The sequence below is a fragment of the Oratosquilla oratoria genome, chromosome 12 (genome assembly GCF_046742065.1).
Source record: "Oratosquilla oratoria isolate Oo_2021 chromosome 12, ASM4674206v1, whole genome shotgun sequence".
Lineage (NCBI taxonomy): Eukaryota > Metazoa > Arthropoda > Malacostraca > Stomatopoda > Squillidae > Oratosquilla > Oratosquilla oratoria.
Window position 1 is genome coordinate 19,251,158 of NC_134788.1, and position 15,442 is coordinate 19,266,599.

At 35.1% G+C, this 15,442-nt stretch overlaps 2 protein-coding genes across 3 annotated transcripts in view; both read right to left on the bottom strand.

Moving 5' to 3' along the window:
• Positions 1–11,765, bottom strand: part of LOC143031049 (BTB/POZ domain-containing protein 6-B-like) — a 32,714-nt gene extending 20,949 nt beyond the window's left edge. Inside the window, exon 1 of one of the 2 annotated variants that reach the window (XM_076194421.1) lies at positions 11,647–11,765. The gene's annotated coding sequence lies outside the window, so the exon portion shown is untranslated. Of the gene's footprint in view, positions 1–10,689; positions 10,732–11,646 lie in introns of those variants that run through there. The other variant, XM_076194422.1, reaches the window with a different exon arrangement.
• A 2,832-nt stretch (positions 11,766–14,597) lies between these two features.
• LOC143030254 (uncharacterized) lies at positions 14,598–15,074 on the bottom strand. Its single transcript, XM_076193413.1, has one exon. The coding sequence runs from the start codon at positions 15,072–15,074 to the stop codon at positions 14,598–14,600; it is 477 nt and encodes a 158-aa protein (XP_076049528.1).
• Between the last annotated feature and the right edge of the window lie 368 nt (positions 15,075–15,442).

A 15,442-nucleotide genomic window follows, 5' to 3' on the forward strand; every position in this document is an offset into this window, starting at 1 on the left:
AAAAAACAACGTACTAAATCCAAGGCAATTTGGATTCAGACAAGGACGATCATGCGTCACCAAATTAATATGTTTCTATTCAAGGCTAATAGATATAATATAAGAAAGAGATGGATGGGCTGATTGTGCATTTCTAGACCTAAAAAAAGCTTTTGACAAAGTACCACATAAGAAGTTGCTTAAGAAATTAGAAACTGAAGGAGGAATACAGGGCAAACTGCTTAAATGGATGGAAGACTTTTTGCAAGAAAGAAAAATGAGAGTAGTGATTAGAGACAAACACTCAAATTGGGATGAGGTAATAAGTGGTGTTCCACAAGGAATAGTTCAGGCCCCAATAATGTTTGCTATATACAGTATACTAATGATATGAATGAAGAAATTGAAAGTTATATGAGCTTCTTTGCAGATGATGCAAAACTATTAAAAAAGTAAACACGGAAGAAGATTGTGAGTCACTACAGAGTTATCTGAATAAAGTATGGGAATGGAGTAGGAAGTGGGAGATGGATTTCAATACTAAAAAGTGTAGTATAATGGAATTTGGAAAAAGCAAAAAAAGAATAATAGGATCATATAAATTGGGTGAAGGAATAAAAAAAGTTGAAAATGAGAAGGACCTGGAAGTCATTATTATGAATAATATGTCACCTGAGAAACATATAATAAGAAAAGATTTTTGGAGAAACTTACAATTCAATAAGAACAATCAAAGTGGCATTTACATACCTGGATGAAGAAATGGTGAAGAAAATACTAATGACTTTGATAAGACCAAAATTGGAATATGCAGCAACGATGTGGTCACCAAGTACAAAAAACATTATAAAAAAAAACTTGAAAGACTACAAAGAGCATTTACAAAATTGGCACCAACACTCTCAAAACTATCATAACTTGAGTTACAGACACTAGAGCAAAGAAAAGAGGGAGGAGATTTGATAACTATTTACAGAATCATGAAAGGCATGGAAATTATTGATAGAGAGGATCTAATAAAATGGGATGATAGAAATACAAGACACAGAAAGAAAATCAAGAAAGACAGCTATAGAAGCGATATGAAAAATAACAGCTTTCCTCACAGAGTAATAGACATTTGGAACAAGTTAGATGAGAAAATGGTGTGTGCAAAAACAATACATGAATTTAAAAATAGTTTAGACAAAATGAGATATGAAGACGGTACACCACAAGCATAGCTCCCCTTCCCATAAAATACAACTAAGTAAATACAACTAGGTAAAAATACACACGCACCAGGACACACATATATATGTATAATATATATACACACACACATATATATATACATATACAATATATAATATATATATATGTATATATATATATATAGTTTATATGTGTATCTATGCATATATATATATATATATATATATATATATGTATATATATATATATACATATATTATATGTATATATATATATACATATACAATATACATATACAATATACATAATATATATATGTATATATATAGTTTATATATGTATCTATGCATATATATATATATATATATATATATATACATATATATATATACACATATATATATATATACATATATATATATATATATATATATATACATATATATATACATATATATATACATATATATATATACATATATGTATATGTATATAAATATATATATATATAATATATATAATATATATATAATATATATATATATATATATATATATATATATATATATAAATATATAGTTTATCATATATTACATCTTCAGTGTAAATTACACTGAAGATGTAATATACGAAAGCGCTCTGATCCGTTTGTTTATTTTCTTAAGTGGTTACCTTGTATTTATAAAACACATGTTCCTAGTGTTCTTATTGCATATAAACTATATACTGTATATATTGGTGAAGCGTGGCAAGAGATTCTCTCTGATGCATATTCTGTTAAAACGACAGCAAAAGAATTATTAATTAACTTTTTCCGTGAGCTCTCAAGCTTAAGGAAAGTATATTTCTGGTAGGGGAAAGGGAGTAAATCATATTTCCAAAACTCATAGGAAACAAAAGTTATAATGAACACAAAAAATACAGCACACAGTAAACAAAATTCAAGAAAAGAGTACAAATAATACAGTAAAAAACAAAATACAAGCAGAACAAATTTCAAAACATTTCGCAGATCTTTCTGCATCCTCAGTTGATGTGAATAAGAATGGAAAAGGGAGCATATTAAAATGAAGTAAAAAGCACGGGGAGAAGAAACCGTGTAGAAACTGAGGGAGGTCACACGTATGTGCTCGAACAATAGGAGAGAATCTCCTGCCACGCTTCACCAATATATATATAGTTTATATGCAATAAGAACACTAGGAACGTGTGTTTTATAAGTGCAAGGTAACCACTTGAGAAAATAAACAAACGGATCAGAACGCTTTCGTATATTACACCTTCAGTGTAAATTACACTGAAGATGTAATATACGAAAGCGCTCAGATCCGTTTGTTTATTTTCTTAAGTGGTTACCTTGCATATAGTTTATATATGTATTTATGCATATATATATATATAATATATATGATATATATAATATATATGTGCATATATATATATATATAGTTTATATATGTATTTATGCATATACATATATATATAATATATATATATATATGTATATATATATATATATATATATATATATATATATATACAGGTAACTCTCGATTTACGCGTCTTTGATGTGCGCGAATTTGTTATAACGCGACCTAAAAAATATTAGAATTAATTTAATTTACGCTATTTATTTGCTAAGACGCGATTTGGCCCAACCGCATTTTCAAACTGTCCGCCAGAGAGTTCCGCGGCCGGCCGACAGGTGGCGGGCCTTCCCGCTCCTCATTCATTGTTTACTGGCTTACAGGCCTCTTTCGCTCTGCTACTAACAACGAGAACAGACCTCCTCATATCAGCATACTATTATACTGTACTACCAGCCTATCATCATGGTCCCAAAATGTCATTTCATCGTCTTCTGCAAGCACCAGCGGCCCTGCCAAGGGACTTAGTGAAGCATTGGCACAACTTAAGGACTCTATTGACAAATTTGAAAACATGGACCCCAATGTGGAACGTAACAGCACAGTTAGAAGGAAAGTCATGGATCCAGTGTTCTGCTACACATAGAATTTCAAAAGAAACAGCGCCAGACCACCGTGTTGCAATTCTTCAAAAAAGCACCAGTGCAAAAAGACATGACAGAAGAGGATGTGGATGACCCTGCAGCTGTGGAAGTCCAGGTGGATGTGGATGTGCCAGAACAATTGGACAGTGAGGGTAGTGAGTGACTGTTGTGGTGTGAGTGATGAGTGGTAGAACTACGTTAGTAATACAGTGTTAGGATAGTTGAAGATGACATATAAAATTACCCTATAATGGTTCCATAAATGAAATGTCCCAATTATTACCTAAAGAAAATATCAATATCATCTTCAACTATCCTAATATCTTGTTTAGGAAAATAGTTAATGTACACCGCAGACCATCAAGTGACATTAACCCAGGTGTATATAAGCTGCCATGTTTAGATTGTGATACTGTTTATTGGGGACAAACTGGAAGAGATTTGGCAACCAGAATTAAAGAGCATAAAAATTCCGTAAAATGTGGTCTAGAGAGTTCCGCGGTATTTCAGCACATTGCAAATAAAGATCACCGCATGCATTGGGGTGATGCTGAAATAATTCATAAATCAAAATGTAGCTTCAGAAGGAAAATAATCGAGTCTTCCCTGATAAAATATTTCCCTAACTTCAACATATCAAATGGTCAGTGGTCACCTGACTGCATCACTACCTCAGCAGTCAACCAAGTGCTAACTCATTTATTCCAAGGTCACAAAACCCCACGTGACCCGTGGAGCGTCGGTCATGTAACCTGAGCTCATTCCTTTCCCCACACATTTTTTGTATATATGTATATGTCTTCCACTATGTATTCATTCTGCTGAAGAGGGTCACAGTTAGTGATCGAAATATACAGAACGTTCGACATTAGTGTCTTCTTTTTCCGACTGTGGGATAAAAAGTTTATTTTACTAATGTGCCACGGCAATACTTTTTTGTGATATATATATATATATATATATATATATATATATATATATATATATATATATACATATATATAATATTATATATATATATACATACATACATATACCAAGGCTTTTTCCCCCTTACTAGGGAGGTAGCCAAAAAGGAAAAGGCATAAAATCATTCCCACCCATTCCATCCCTGAATACACTCCACACCCCTCCACCCTCCCTCCCATCTTAGCACCTCCTAGATGACGGGTCATCCCTGCACCTTGTCCACTGCCCTGGGTCAGAAGTAGTGTCGCAAGACACAGCGCATCCACAGCAAGGCCGCTTCATTAAATCGGCGACCCCCCTCTCCGTCCCCCCATATAAAGGAGAAGACGGGGAGAAATCCCTTCAGGCTACGTCAAAATTTTGCTCATACACACCACCTCACCCCCCATCCCCCCGTCCATTCCACCTCATACATCACAACATCTTCCATATACAACCATTCTCCATTCACCCCTGTCTTCTGTCCTCTCCCTTCCTTCCTCAACAGACATTACCCTCTTCCCCAAAGCCCCCTTCACCCCATCCATCCATCTCTTCCTAGGACGTCCCCTCATGTTCACTCCCTCCACATCTGCCTTCCATACCTCCTTTACTAGTCTTTCTTCGCTCATTCTTTCCATGTGTCCAAACCATTCTAATACTCTTTCATCAACCCTATCTCCCAACTCCCTTTCCACCCCTGTTCTCCTCTTCACCTCCTCATTTCTCACTCTATCTAGCCTAGTAACTCCCATCATACTTCTCAGACACTTCATCTCAAACACATTCAAGCTCCTTCTCTCTTCTTCTCTTATGTTCCATGTTTCTGCTCCATACAGTGCTGTTAGCACAATCACTCCTTCATACAGTCTCCTCTTAGCATCCATTCCCAAATTTCTATTCCTCATTACACTTTTTAATCCAACAAGGCATTTCCTCGCTTCTCTCAATTTACATTCTACCTCCACCTTTTCCTGCCACATTTGCACCCAAGTATCTAAAACTATCCACTTCCTCCAGTTGCTCTCCCTTAATGCTCACTTCCAGATTACTGCCACTTTCACCCCTTGTACATCTCATCACCTTACTTTTACCCACATTTATCTTCAGCTTTCTTCTATCACACACTCTCCCAAACTCTGTCACCAACTTCCCCAATCCGTCCTCCGATCCTGCCACAAGCGCAGTGTCGTCCGCAAACAACAACTGGCTCACCTCCCACTTTTCTCCATTTTCTTTAACCATTTCCAATCCCTGACCCACTACCCTTGCATTTACCTCACGCACTACCCCATCCATGTATAAGTTGAACAGTCAGGGTGACATAATGCATCCTTGATGAAGTCCCACCTTTACCTCAAACCACTCACTCTCTCCATTTCTAATCCTGACACAAGCTCTACTACTCTCATAAAAACTCTTGACAGCTCCCAGAAGCTTTCCTCCTATCCCGTACATCCGCATAACCTCCCACAGTGCCTTTCTGTCTACCCTGTCATAAGCCTTTTCCAGATCCATAAAGGCCAAAAAAACATCCTTCCCCTTTCCTATAGCTTTCTCACATATCTGTCTTACCACAAAGATCTGATCTACACAACCTCTACCTGTCCTAAATCCACACTGTTCCTCACCAATCACTCCCTCTGTTCCTCTCCTAATCCTCTCAATCAAGATCCTTTCATAAGCCTTCCCAACTACACTTAACAAGCTAATCCCTCTGAAACTACTACATTCACACTTGTCCCCCTTTCCCTTGTAAAGTGGAACTATATAAGCACTCCTCCAGTCCTCCGGCACTCTACCTTCTCTCCAGCAAACATCAAATAACCTCACCAACCAGTCCACCATCATTGTACCTCCTTTTTTAAGACATTCTGCATGGCATCTATCCAGACCAGATGCTTTACCTGCTTTCATCATCTTAACAGCTGCCTTCACTTTATCCTTCCTTAATTCTCCTCCATTTTTCTCACTCATCACTATCATTTTCTTAGCATTTCCCACTGCAGCAATTTTTACATCCCTATCCTCCTTCACATTTAGCAACTCCCTAAAATATTCTGCCCATCTTCCCCTTACTGCCTTCTCCATTATCATCTCTCCATGTGCACCTTTTACCTTTTCTTCTCTACTTGATTCGCCTCCTCTTCCTCTCTTAATTTCTCTCCAAAATACCTTTTTATTACTTTCAAAATTTTCTGTTATACTCTTACCCCATTTTACATCTGCTTTCCTCTTTGCCTCCTTTACCTTTTTCTTTACTTCTCTTTTCTTTTCTTTGTACGTCTCATATGACTCCCTCGTCCTATTTTGTAACCAATCTGTGTAAGCTCGCTTCTTCTCTTCTACAACCTTCTTCATTTCCTCATCCCACCATTCACTACCCTTCCTTCTATTTCCTCCTGTCCTTCTTGTTCCACACACACACACACACACACACACACACACACACACACACACACACACACACACACACACACACACACACACTTCAACGAACGGACGGCTTAGAAGACGTTCTGAAGAAAATTGAAGTTTCGTGGATCCCAACGCAAAGAGAAGTGCCTATTGTATTTACAGGGTGGGGGAAAATGCTCGTGGGGTAGTAGGAAAGTAGGGAAAGAGGAGAAGGGGAGGGATTGCTGAGGGAAATGGAAGGAAATGAGGAAGGAGAGGACTTGGCCCAGGCAGACAGGCGAAAGGTAAACAAACGGCCCCCCGACCAGCTGAGCGACGATGAAATGTCTAATAAAAATGTAAAGATTAGAAGTATAGATAAGAGCAATACAGTAGAAAGTGAGAATATTTTCCAGGGATTTAAAGAGGGTGGGGGGACAGCCCCCCCCCCCCAAAAAAAAAAAAAAAAAAAGGAGTGGAAAAGTATGTCCCAAGACAAAAACAAGAAAAAGAATATGTAAAATGCTGGTACAACAAAAGTTGTATGGAGTTAAAAGACAAAAGAGACAAAGCCTGGACCAGATGGAAAAAAGACAGAAGACCTGAAAAATGGAAAATATATACCTGTTATGGAAATGAATATGTACAAACGTGCAGAGAGGAAAAGAGAAAATATGAAAAAGATATCATAGAAAAGTGTAAAGATCAACCAAAACTATTCTACAGATTTGTAAACAATAAACTGAAAAACAAACAAGACTTGGAGAAATTAAGACAAGAGGGAGTTGAATACACTGAGGAAATGGAAATGGCGGAAATTATGAACAAACATTTTAAATCAGTGTTTACAAGGGAGAACATACAACCTGAAGAGAATGAATGGAAAGAGAAAGTCCCCCCTATGGAAGAAATAGAAGTAACAAAGAATGAAATATTGACACACTTGAGTAATCTTGATGTCAGAAAATCGCATGGACCAGATGAAATAGCAAACTGGATACTGAAAGAATGCAGGAATGAACTGGCAGACAAAATACATAGCATACTAAATAGTTCCTTGAAAGAAGGAAAAGTTCCAGAAGATTGGAAAAAAGCAAATATAGTACCTATATATAAAGAAGGAAATAAAGAAGACCCTACCAACTATAGACCAGTCTCTCTAACAAGTACAATAGCAAAAATTTGTGAAAGAATTATCAAAAGTAGATGGGTAAAATATTTAGAAAAAAACAAAGTGTTAAATCCAAGGCAATTTGGATTCAGACAAGGACGATCATGCGTCACCAATTTAATATGTTTCTATTCAAGGCTAATAGATATAATACAAGAAAGAGATGGATGGGCGGACTGTGCATTTTTAGACCTAAAGAAAGCTTTTGACAAAGTACCACATAAGAAGTTGCTTAAGAAATTAGAAACTGAAGGAGGAATACAGGGCAAACTACTAAATTGGATGGAAGACTTTTTGCAAGAAAGAAAAATGAGAGTAGTGATAAGAAACCAGCACTCAAAATGGGATGAAGTAATAAGCGGTGTTCCGCAGGGAACAGTTCTGGCCCCAATAATGTTTGCTATATATATTAATGATATGGATGAAGGAATTGAAAGCTATATGAGCATCTTTGCAGATGATGCAAAACTACTGAAAAGAGTGAAAACTGAAGAAGATTGTGAATCACTACAGAGATATCTAAATAAAGTACAGGAATGGAGTAGGAAGTGGGAGATGGAGTTCAATACAAAAAAGTGTAGTATAATGGAATTTGGAAAAAGCAAAAACAGAATAACAGGAGCATATAAATTGGGAGAAGAAGGAATAAAAAAAGTAGAAAATGAGAAGGATCTGGGAGTCATTGTTATGAATAATATGTCACCTGAGAAACATATAAATAAGATTTTTGGAGAAACTTATAACTTAATAAGAACAATCAAAGTTGCATTTACATACCTGGATGAAGAAATGGTGAAGAAAATCCTAATCACCTTGATAAGACCAAGATTGGAATATGCAGCAACGATATGGTCACCAAATACAAAAAAATGTATAAAAAAAACCTTGAAAGAATACAAAGAGCAATTACAAAATTGGGACCAACACTCTCAAAACTATCATATGAAGAGAGACTAGAAAAACTTGAACTACAGACACTAGAGCAAAGAAGAGAGAGGAGATTTGATAGCTATATACAGAATCATGAAAGGCATAGAAATTACTGATAGAGAGAATCTGATAAAATGGGATGACAGAAATACTAGAGGACACGGAAAGAAAATAAAAAAAGACAGCTATAGAAGAGATTTGAAAAAGAACAGCTTTCCTCACAGAGTAATAGACAGTTGGAACAAGTTAGATGAGAAAGTGGTGTGTGCAAAAACAATACATGAATTTAAAAAGAGTTTAGATAAAATGAGATATGAAGACGGGACCCCACGAGCATAGCTCCCCTTCCCGTAAAATACAACTAGGTAAATACACACATAGGTAAATACACACAATATATATATATACAACATATATATATATATATATATATATATATATATATATATATATATATGTATATATATATACATATATATATACATATATATATATATATACATAAGTATATATATATACATATATACATATATATTTCTATATATATATATATATATATGTATGTATATATATATGTATATTTTGATACTTCCCAGGCCAACATTAAGCAAGAAAGTGTCTGACAACCTTAAAAGAATAAAATTTTCTATTAGCCTGTAGCATAAGGGTAAATAAACATTTTTGAAAAAAAATTTACACACCCATTTGAACACCTGATATATTAGTTTTGCTTCAGAACATATTGTAAGATAATTTATTTATTATTAACCAAGAAAACACAGAAAATCATTTTATCCTAAAAAGATATACTCCACTTCATTCCTGAGTACTTTGATACATGTGTTAATCAATTGAGGAGTCAAAGTCTGAGCAGTTCATATAATATCGAGTGAAATACTTTGACCAGTTTTTAACAGTGAATAAAAAATATAAATAATTTTCTAACACATTGTATTTATATGACTTGTATGAAAACGTACTTGAATTAAATAAATAAAAATTTGCTAATGAGCCTTAAATTCTTTGTCTATATCAAGACTATGAATCAAGTAAATATGAACTTATAATGAATCAATGAAATACAAAAAAAATCTCACATTTAGTAAATTTTCAGAACTGCACACCTATGTGATTTAGCAATAGAAAATTAATAATTTTGTCAATTATAGTACATCAAAGTAATAAGTGATTTTTTTGGGCAGAAATTAATAACAAAAAAGTTGCTAAAACCAATTTACTAATGAAGTCACAAAGATATGCTATGTTGATTCTGATAAATGGTGAGGTTGAAGTAATGAAAGGATGATAAATTAGTCTATTCTAACCTAACCTACCTAACCTGCATAGCCTAACCTATATTTAGTAATTCAATACCTTAAATTCTAAAGATTATTCGGGTCATTGTCGTCGTCATGGATGCTGACACCCTGATTATTATTGTACATCGGGCCATTAACAGATGATGGCAGAACCCCATTTTCTTTCATAATGTCCAAGGAAGCCCTATTGTCTATAGAACAGTGCTTATTGAAATTAATGTCACCTGGAGTTGGACAACACCTGGTACACGATGTGAAAGCCATAGTCTAACTGACAGTGACTGGACTGGACAGACAACAACATGGGATCTCGACTGTACCCTAGCAGCTTCATTCATAAGTAGATTTGCTTGTAGCAAAGTGTTTTATTTATTTCTGCCAAGGAAATCGCATATTACCTTTATATATTTTAATCTATAAAATTAATATTTAATTTTCTAATGCTAGATTGCGTACATGTGTATCCTCAATCGGTGTTGAGTGGTTACATTAGACAGAACTTAAGGCGGGAACACCAAACTCAATGCAACACCTTTTTCATTTATTAAACAAATTCACTTCTTCACAATTTCTTCTATATTTTACACAACGTCAATCACTTCTTCAATTATGATGAATACTTAATAACTTGAACACTATCATTTTGTTTGTGTCTATCTGTCGAGATATTAGTTCCAAAGTGCCAAAGAGAAGCCGCAAAAAGGGATTTAAACACTAGTAACCCATTAGCTTTTACTTACATCTTAGATATCACCAACGCTTGCAACATCTCCCTCTCTGACCAGCACCATTTTGCTAGACTAAATAGCCTTCAGTCGGCAACCGCCCAGTCAGCAAGATTGAGAGGATGCGCTTGGTGACGGACAGTCGGGCGGACAAGTGAGTGAGTGAGTGAGTGAGTGGGGTGAGTGAATGAGTGAGTGATATTACTCATCATGTATATGGTGGAGTATACACATGTGCCCAATTAAAAAAGAAATCTAATATTTCATATTTGACTCAGTGAAGAAGTTTTAACTCAAATGTGATAAGTTGTAATAAGATATCACCTAAAAGCGGTATATTAGAATGCAGCCAAAATGTCCTGAATCTAGGACATTTCAGCTATGGATGCAACCTAGGACGTTTGGGCTGCACAATAGAAAATTGCCAAAAAAAATTAGAACTGATATAAGCTATTTATTTCACATTCATAAAAAAGAAATGTACAAGGTACATTGGGCCTTTGCATACCTGTGAAGTAGGCAATCTATCACAATTTTGTTCTCTTCATATTTATAAGTTTAGATTTTTATGTCAGTGCATATTTATTGATAGAAAATAATAATAGTATATAAACCATAATATACCTGATAATAACATGATGAATAGGCACACTGGGTTCCCCCAAGGTACCACACAATGGACCAAGCTCATTGGGCTTTTACCTAAGCTGACTACATATTCATAAGTTGATATCTTAAGAAAGTCAATACACATTTATCAATCAAAAACAAAAATATTCAAGGTAAATAACAGCCATAGCCGATAGTTTTTCTGAAGAATAGTTCCTCAGGAATTTTCCCACATTTATCATAAAAATTAACCAAGATTGAAGATATGACAAGCATTGTATTCGTAACATGCTTTGGCCCAGTAAAGATCATTTATTGTACAACATACATTACGCTCATGGTAAAATCAGTGTCAATACAAACCTGTTACTGATACCGTAAATCAAGTTCAGCTTGGTTATTACTGCAATTTGAACTTGTGTACCAACACAGAGTGTAAGAAGGTTCAATAGATGGCTTCAGGTTCATCATAGAAGATGTGTTTTTAATGGGTGACTTAATTAAATAATACAAACTTCCACTAGCCTTGGGGTCTTAAAAATCTGTCAATTAAGCATAATCATTTAGTAAAGTCTGACAACCTGAAATGAACCACAATATATGTAGATATTTTGCTTAATCTATATAGGTGGCATCACTGGACCATGACGACAACTGATTGAACAATAATAATATAATTGCCAGTTCGAGATTTTTTCGGACAAATGGTAAATATCTGTCAAGAAGAGGCGTATTTAGCATATTTTATTTATTTATTTATTTTTAGACTCTAAGAAGCAAGATCGGTTATACCTCCATTTACTCTTGGGTACATTATTCTATGTGTATGTTTACTGTATGTCTGTTTTGGAGCTCATAGGACATGAATTTCCTGCATGTTGTTGGCCTAAATTATTTCTTATCTTTTATTACACTCACAGATGTACAATTTTCATATATATTCATTCAAATTTTTTACTGTTGCAGTATAAGTTGAATTTACATGAGGTAGATGATGTAGATGTAGGTATGGAGTTGTAGTCTTTATATCGACAGCTCCTCGAGGATTCTTTTTGTTTTCTTTATATCTTACTGTAGAGTTTGTTTTCTTGTGCTTTCTTTTTCTATCCACATTTAATATAGTATTTCTTTATATTCTTTAAATTGCTTTTCTTGGTTTGTGATTCCGGGTGCCATTAATGATCAGTCAGAAAGACTTAATAAAGGCCAAATGTAGCTGCCTGTGTCATGCGATTATTTCTAATTTATTGGCTATGTCAGTTAGGGAGGGCCGCCCCCGAAAACTCCTTGGTCTCGTATCTCGCTTCTGGTTCATTCAGTTGCGCTGGAATTTTAATATGTCGTTTACTGGTGTAAAAGAATGCTATTCTGTAAATTTAATCAAATTTGGTTGAATGATAGTGGGTAAAAAAAAATTTTTTTTTTTTTTTTTTTTTTTTTTTTACCTCAGAAAATTAATTTTTCATTTAATTGAATTGAAAAGTTTATCATAGAAACTTTGTTCATATATCTACATTTTGAAGGAATTAGTTTTTCAATTTGTTTTGTCTTTGAAATAGAATTTTTGGGGGACTCCTGACTCCTTTTTTTTTTCTTCTTCTTCTTTTATAAACTAAAACGTTTAATTCCTACAATATATATATATATATATATATATATATATATGTATATATATATATATATATATATATATATATATATATAGTTGAAGTATAAAATGATACCTAACGTAAGTTGATCAGCGTTTTTACCGATTTTGTGAGAGTATTTGAAGTCCAAAAAACTACATTTCGAGATATCGGCTTCTATTTTTTTCCTTGCCCTGCCATGTGTATTCATCTCATTGACATGAAATTTTCACATATGATTGTGTATACATTGTTAACTTAGTGGAGAATGATGAAACATTTGGTCCCCCTTTCTAAAGGGGATTTTACACGGTCAAACATGTTGGCCAACACGTTTGACAACACGATGTTTGAGGGTATGTCTGAACATGTGAAAAGGGTAAACACGTTGGACCAACGTGTTGGACGGATGTCTGATTGGGCCTGACTTTTGTGGGCGGAGCTTGCTCGTTCATGTCCATGCATGAACGTCTGAACACACATCAGTCTCCAACCGTCATACATACTTAAATATATACATATAGAGGGCAGGATAGGGAAGATGGGGGAGAGGAAGGGAGGGGGGATTTGGGGGTTTGGTGGAAGGAAAGAACGAAATGGAAGGAAGTAAGAGATATAATAGATGTGGGGCAGACCCACTTGCTCGGTTAATTTGGACTTTTCTCACGGAGGTAACATGTATATAGCCGCTCATTCAGTGACCGAGTTGCCGATTGTTTCCAAAATGAATGATACATGTTCCGTTAAGGACAAGGAAAGGGAAATTATGGTGGACTTCATTGACATATATAGGAAGCATATAGCATTGTGGAAGGTGAAATCGAAAGAATACTCTATTAGGAATGTAAGAAATAAAGGTAAATATGAAGTGCATGGGAAGCTAAAAGAACTTGACCCTCAGTGCACGCGGGATTATGTGGTGAAAAAAAAAAAAAATCAACTGTCTTCGTAGCTCTTTTAGAAAGGAACTTCGAAAACATGAGACCTCCAAGAAGTCTGGCAAATCAACTGATGAAATATACACACCCACTCTATGGTATTTTGAAGACATGACGTTCATATGTCATCAAGACGTGCCACGAGAAAGTATATCATGTTTGCATTCTGTTGATAAAGAGGTGAGTTGCAATGATTTGGCCTCTTATCTTATTTGATTTTTTTTTGTCATGGGTAGATGATTTTATTCAGTTTTATGGGCACTTCCATATAATCAGTGATTTTTAAAATGTGTCTGACTTCTTTGGAATATTAGTTTGAAGTTTCATACAATTCTGGATTACAAAACATGATTTCATTAAGATTCCAAGAGGCCACCAGCTTTGAGGGTTAAACTTGAGCCATACATAGGTCTAAATGAAGCATTTGATTCATGAATCAGTTAAACTTATCATAATCATCGTATTTATTTATTTTGGGAAGAAAGATTAGTACAATATGTTACACAATTTTAGTCATACTGTGTAGATTTGGAGGTGTGCATTACTCTGTAGACTAGGTGTAACTTACCTATTTTCATGATTTATATGAAGTCCTTTTGCCATGCTACTGCACCCACAGTTACAAAGTAATCCTTAAATCTATCCCTTACTACCTTTGCAATCTCAGGATAATTTCGTGAGCCTTGACCGTTTTGCAAACCTGCTAAATAATTAGGATCTGCAGATAAACCTGGCAAGGTAACTTTCCTTACTCTATATCCTCCCTATGAAAGCACTCCTCTGGGGAATAGTCTGAAGGGCATGTTTTACGCAAATAGTTATGTAGGACAAGAGATGCCATAACTACCTTTTCAATACTTGTCAATTTGAGATTTATGCAAGTGTGGAAAATTCTAAACCGGGAAGACATAATGCCGAAGGCATTTTCTGTCACTCTCCGTGCCCTTGAAAGCCTGTAGTTAAATACTTGTTTTTCGTTATCTAGGTCCTTTTGATAATAAGGTTTCAGGAAATCGGGCCTTAATGCAAATGCCTCATCACTCACGAGAACATATGGTAAAACACATTCTGAATTTGCTGTTATTGACTCATGTGGGATGCAGAGCTTTTCATCTTTTGGTCGCTTGCCAAATTCTGTATTATCAATGACTCCTCCATCTGATACGCGACCATTAGTTCCAATGTCTGCCATAATGAATTCGTAGTTCGCATTGACAGCTGCCATTAACACAAGGCTGTTGTATCCTTTGTAATTCCAATAATAAGACCCTGATCCTGATGGCAGTGTTATCCATCAACACCTCCCAGACAGATAGTGGGGAAAATGACATCGAGACTCCAGTTGTTCTCCAACAATCTTCCACTCCTCCTCTGTTGCAGGAAACTGAAACACATAAGATATAACACTACTAAATCAGATCACATTTTAAGTTTGGTCGCACGAAACTTAGAAATAGTATTTGAGAGACGTGTTAGTGCCAATGAGACTTGAGAAATACGTTGGCGAGAGACTGGAATCCCTGGACATGAAAATAGCAAGCTTTGCTAGGAAGTTGATAACTGATGTACTTTTTGAAGCAGAGAATGGGATTT